This window comes from Phaenicophaeus curvirostris, chromosome 16 (assembly GCF_032191515.1).
Source record: "Phaenicophaeus curvirostris isolate KB17595 chromosome 16, BPBGC_Pcur_1.0, whole genome shotgun sequence".
Classification (NCBI taxonomy): domain Eukaryota; kingdom Metazoa; phylum Chordata; class Aves; order Cuculiformes; family Cuculidae; genus Phaenicophaeus; species Phaenicophaeus curvirostris.
In genome coordinates this window covers 8,008,302-8,014,318 of record NC_091407.1, presented here as the reverse complement: position 1 = coordinate 8,014,318, position 6,017 = coordinate 8,008,302, and the positions used below count along the sequence as shown (strand labels likewise).

At 48.2% G+C, this 6,017-nt stretch overlaps 1 protein-coding gene across 5 annotated transcripts in view; it reads left to right on the top strand.

The window, feature by feature from the left end:
- Positions 1–1,560: 1,560 nt before the first annotated feature.
- CACNA1H (calcium voltage-gated channel subunit alpha1 H) overlaps positions 1,561–6,017 on the top strand; it is a 121,727-nt gene continuing 117,270 nt past the window's right edge. For all 5 annotated transcript variants that reach the window (XM_069869945.1, XM_069869947.1, XM_069869944.1 and 2 more), the window contains exons 1-2: positions 1,561–1,667; positions 2,928–3,061. In XM_069869945.1, coding sequence (XP_069726046.1) covers positions 1,575–1,667; positions 2,928–3,061 — 227 coding nt within the window. In that variant the 5' untranslated portion in view covers positions 1,561–1,574. The remainder of the gene's footprint in view (positions 1,668–2,927; positions 3,062–6,017) is intronic.

Sequence of the window (6,017 nt, the reverse complement as noted above, 5' to 3'; positions counted from 1 at the left end):
TTCCAATTAGTCGAAAGAGGAGGGGATCCAATGAGCCTCTAAAGATGTCAAACATCAGAAAGAAGTCATTGAAAGGAGGGAGAGGTTAGAATAAACTGACATTGGTATTTCAGTGATGCACAAGTCCTCCGGGGCTGTGGCCAGGAGCTTTGCCTGCTCCAGCTCCTTCTGCATCACTGATGGTGTAACCTGGGGGTTTCTTTCATTTTTTAATTTGAAATTACACATTTCCATTTTAGACAAGTGAGATCCCAAGTCTAACGTGTTTGATCCCAAGCCTGAGCTCCAAGGTGTTCCTAGCTCTGAATTTTCAAATTAAGTCTCTTCCTATAACAAGAAATGGGTTGGGTTCAGGTTTTGGGGAAGCTGCAGGTCCTGACCCCACTGATTTCTCCTTTTTCTTTTTATCTGGATTAAAGTGAGCATGCAAGCAATAGTTTCAGACTGCAGCCTTGCGCTTGGCTAATCTTATGCTGTGATAAATCTTATGGTGAACTGCTACAATACTAGACAAAATACTTCTAAGGGCAGCAGGGATAAATATGGTAGGTATTTTTGTTCAGGTTTCCAGAGCAAGAGAACCGTTGTTAGCAGAAGTAAGACAATGACTGTGTGCTTCTTTCTCCTTGACCCCTTGCCCACGTATGGTTGTGTGTTTGAAAGCATAAAGGTGTATTTATACACAGATGGTTCCAATTATTTCTGTAAGAACAGTTCTCTCATTCATGCTTGATTTGTGAAACTCCTGTTTCGTTCCCCCGAATCTGTTTTTATTATTTTTAATAGTCACACCAGGAGCAGGAACCATAAGCTCTGAGCCTGTTTTGCTCTGATGCAAAGCACCACTTATTACTTTCAAACTATTAATTTTAGTGCAGTTGAGCACTAGTGGGTTCCTTATGAGAATATTGTCTTTTTTTCTTGGTGACTGGAGACATCCAGCCTTGAGCCCTTCCCTTCTGAAGCCTGTGCTGTGCACGCTGGGTCCTGGTTTACATCCTATATCACAGAGTTGTAGAAAGGAACCTCAAAGCCCATCCAGTTCCACCCCCTGCCATGGGCAGGGACACCTCCCACTGGATCAGGGGCTCCAAGCCCCATCCAGCCTGGCCTTGAACCCCTCCAGGGATGGGGCAGCCACCACTGCTCTGGGCAACCTGGGCCAAGGCCTCCTCACCCTCACAGGAAAACATTTCTTCCTAAAATTTCATCTCAATCTCCCCTCTTTCAGCTGAAAACTGTTCCCCGTCATTCTGTCCCTGCACTGCCTGGTCAAGAGCTCCTCCCCAGCTTTCCTGGACCCTTTTCTGACTTTGCTGCTGTATAGGAAATGAAAAGCATCCTTTATACCTCTCAACAGGACAACCCTTTCCAAGGCCCTCTCCTCAGTTGCCAAAAACTTCAAACCTTAGCAAATCTGGGATGTTTGGCCATGTTTTCTTTCATGCTTGCATGAGGAGTGAAGGCTTTTTCTTGTGGAAATAGTGCGGTGCTTCAGGTTCTCCCCTCCTGATGGCCACTGAAGTGTGTGCTCTCCTTAACACGCTCCTCTTACCTGGTTTGAGCACGTCAGCATGCTGGTCATCCTCCTGAACTGTGTCACCTTGGGCATGTTCCAGCCCTGTGAGGACGTGGAATGCCAGTCGGAGCGCTGCACCATCCTGGAGGTAAGGATCCCGTGCTTCCCACCTTGCCTGGGACGTGTGGGTTGCAGGAGGGTGGCCGTCCTGGGGTTGGGACCCCATCTTACCCATTTACTCCAGGATCTATCCAGGCAAGTTCTTCCTATAGGGATGATTTTCCCAATAAGCCACACTTCAGCATGCTAAGTCTGTCCTCTGAGGAGACCTCCTGCCATGGCCCTAGGCGAGACCTAAAGGTTGATTTATTTGGATTAGCCCAGCAAGATCCTTTCTCTTCACAAGCAGTAATGGTAGGGGCGCTCAAAACTGGGCATCCAGTTTCCTCTGGAGGTGTCGAACACTTTTTAATTACAGCCTGGCCAGTGCCACAGGGAACCACTTGCTCGCAGTAAGTCGGTTCCACCCCAGCCAGCTCGCTGCTGGCATCTCTTGGTCTGTGCAGTATGGCACCAGTGACTTTGCCATTTCATTCCCTTCTTCATGAACAAGAAAGCACAGGTCAGGCCCCTGCCTGCTGTGCTCCACAGCAGAACCCATCAGCTGAAGTGCAGCCTTCCCAAGCGCCAGGATAGCTGACCTTTTGGGAATGAATACAGGTGTGAAGTTCACAGACCCGTGTGGGCCACCCCAGGCTTAGTGGAGCATCACACTTGTTGCTTCATCCCTCACTGTGTCCTGGCAATCCCCTCACTGCCATATGCCCACAGGATTCGTTTTGGAAGCACATCCCGGCGGCATCTGGTGTGTGGGCTGTGCCTTGAAGCTGGGCTTCCTGCAGCAACTCGGTTCTCGGGCTTGGAACCAACTTTCCTTGTTTCGAATGCATTACATCAACCTAGGCAGGGACTACTGTCAGTAGGAATCTGGTCCCTTCAGGAGTCCATGAAAGCATCAGAGGTGAAGCACGTCCTCCTGTATTAGATGGGACAAATTCCATCTAGGAGATATGAGCTGCCCAGTCTGGATATGCGGCTTCCACAACAAGTTGCTGAGACCTCCTGGCCCCAACCGCAAGCTGCTGTTGAATGCAGAGGGTTTAAATGCCAAGAAACATATTCAGCCTTTACAACAGCGATGTCCTTATATCTTTGCCAGTAGATTAATAGAAGCTGCCGATGCCTCCCACGCAGTGGGCTGACCCAGGAGCTGTGCTCAGGGGTTGCCATCACCCATCAGGGAATGCAGGTTTTATTTCTGAGCTGGGTAGGTCATGTCTCTGCTTTCCCTTTCCCTGATAAGAAAGCACAGTAGAACTGACTGTAATAATCTTTTACTGGTCTCCAGGCATTTGACGACTTCATTTTCGCTTTCTTTGCGGTGGAAATGGTCATCAAGATGGTGGCTCTGGGGATCTTCGGGCAGAAGTGTTACCTTGGAGATACGTGGAATCGCCTGGACTTCTTCATCGTGATGGCAGGGTCAGTAACAAAACCTCATAAATATGCTCTTCGCGGTGAAAGCAAGAAAACCCCAGAGAGCCAGCTCTGTAGATGTCCTGGCTGGTTTTCATAACATCTTGTGAAAGCTGCTGGGCTTATTCCAAGGCAAACCCTCATAAGTCTCATTTGGTTTTGCCTCTGACAACCACACCAGGTTATGGAGTCGGGTATGAATGTTAGGGCAGAGGTCTTTTGGTTTTCAGTAGCAATCTGTTCACTAGTGTCACCTCCGTCAAATCAAGCGTACACTGATGTAGACCTTGCGATGGCCAATACGTCCCAGTGCTTGCAGTTGAGACTCTCCAGAATGGGTGGTGAAAGGACACAGCAGCTCAGCTCTGCTCCTGACACCATTAGAGTGAGGTAGAAATTGGCCAAACAAGGAGAATCCAGCCCAAAAATCTTGTTTAGAAAGTTGAAATCCTAGTGGAAGAAGCTGGCCAGAAGTTCACCAGCAACTTCTGAATTGCAAGGGCATGCAAATGCCTCCTGCAAACTTCTCTTGGTTTACATTTTAATACCGTTTCCCACAGCTGCTTATTTGTGCAGCGTGTGTTAATAAGCAGATATTAGGAAGATCTGGGTGTTTTTGACACCAGCTCCCTTACAGCCATAGGGAAAAAATGCATGGACTAAAAACTTGGCAAGTCTAAAACTTTTTTTCTATAAGTAAATTGATTTTAGAAACCCCAGGCTCTCTTACTTGCTTAGTATACCTGTTTTAATTACAGAGCTTTGCCTTATTCCTGTATTCCTGGGTTTATAATGATCAGCCTGGGGTTAATTAGAACATTCCTGTAATATGTTGGGGCTTTTTTACACTTACGTTAGCAATGTGCAGTCTCCACTGCACTAATGGAGTTCTGGGTTGCTCCATGTTATTCTTCTGGAATACAATTAGGAATAGCCTTACTGGTTTGAATAAAACATGAGCTCTCCTGCGCAGAGCTTCCTTTGAACCCATGAGTGGTTACAGCCCACGGAAGAACAGCAGGGACAACAAAAGCAGCAGTTAATTATGTTTTCTTCCAAAGCTGGTGTGAAGCCAGAAGTAGTAGGGGAAGAGCAAGGCTGTGGTTGCAGGAGGAGCTCAGGATCAGAAATTTGCCATCCATAACAGATGTTCCGACAGCGTTTCCCCATGTTGAACCTGCAGGATCAGCTGTCCTGGTGGGTGAGCAGGGGTTCCTCACATCATCAAACAGATCTTCCCAGTGAACAAAATGGCACGTGCAGGCAGAAAGGTTGAGCCCTCTGCTCATACCTCAGAGTCGGGTTTGGCTCCAGGATCTTTATTCACGCCACACCTGGGACGAGGGGGGAAGGTGACTGGTGAGTCAGTTTGTTAGTTTTCCAGGGCATTTCCCCGCTCATGTTCGAGAAGAACAAGAACAGCAGAATCATAGAATAACCAGGTTGGAAGAGACCCACCGGATCATCGAGTCCAACCATTCCTATCAAACACTAAACCATGTCCCTCAGCACCTCGTCCACCCGTGCCTTAAACCCCTCCAGGGAAGGTGACTCAACCACCTCCCTGGGCAGCCTGTTCCAGTGCCCAATGACCCTTTCTGTGAAGAATTTTTTCCTAATGTCCAGCCTAAACCTCCCCTGGCGGAGCTTGAGGCCATTCCCTCTTGTCCTGTCCCCTGTCACTTGGGAGAAGAGCCCAGCTCCCTCCTCTCTACAACCTCCTTTCAGGTAGTTGTAGAGAGCAATGAGGTCTCCCCTCAGCCTCCTCTTCTCCAGGCTAAACAACCCCAGCTCTCTCAGCCGCTCCTCGTAAGACCTGCTCTCCAGCCCCCTCACCAGCTGCACCAGGAGACCCCGACGGGAAGCCCTGCTGCTAGCTTGATGTTCCTCAGGCTGAAGATGAGGAATGGCCCCTTCTCTGGCTGATCCTAGACCATCTCCAGATGAGTTTGGTGTATTCAAGCCGTACCTGTGACATTATTTCCCCTGTCTCTGAAGAGAGGCTGGTCTGCAAGCTGGGTTGGCTGGTAGTGCTGATGGAGGGCAAAGAGAAGCTGTGCAATGGGCTGAGATTCTTCACCTCTTGCCACCTCCATTCGATCCGGTGTCTGCTCTTAAACCTGGAGGCAATTTTAGCAGGGAGCACTTCACTGGAATAACAAGAGTTGCTTTTTTCCAGCAAGCGGATGGATATGATGAGGTTTTTTTCTGATAAGAAAGGAAGCAAGTGATAGGCAGCGCTGCCTGCTTTGTTTATCCCATTCAGTCTCCTCAAATAAGCTGATTTGGATTACTAGCAAGAACACCAAAGAGAGCGGAGGGTAAGCAGGGAAACTACAAAATAAACACAACTTCTGCCTCTAGCAACAGAATGTGTCTGAAGTTTGTTCCAGCACTGAAAGCCCTTTCATGCTTTGCTCGCCTGAGAAATGTACTCTGGAAAATTTCAGACCGAATGGAGCTTACAACCTTTCAGTCTGCCCAGCAGCCAAGTTGAAAGCATTTCTCGAGCATCAAAAATGTTGTCCACAAGAGCTGAAACCAGAGAGGTTTCTTGTGCATCCAGTCCCTGGAGACGCTACAGGCTCATGTGATATGACAGCTGAAGGACTGGAAACTGTTCATGGTAGAAGGTATCATAAGTGCTTGTGCCTCCTTTTTCCCAACACCCAGAGGCCGTAGAGAATCATCTACCAAGTGTCATTCCACCCAAACCTCCAGTCCCTCCATATCCAAAATTTCCAACTCCAGCAGGTTTCTATCAGGCATTTCCAGGGTATTCTTGGTTTACAACTGGGATATGAGAAGAGGATCCCAAGCGTGGCCTTGACAAAGAAACCTTTGACTTTTTCATGAGGGTTTCAGATGCTTTTACTGCCTATAGAAGGTCTAGTCTGGACTCATCAGATGGTTCAGGTTGGCTTTGGTGGGCGTTGAGATCCCTCTGGAACTTACTTTCAAA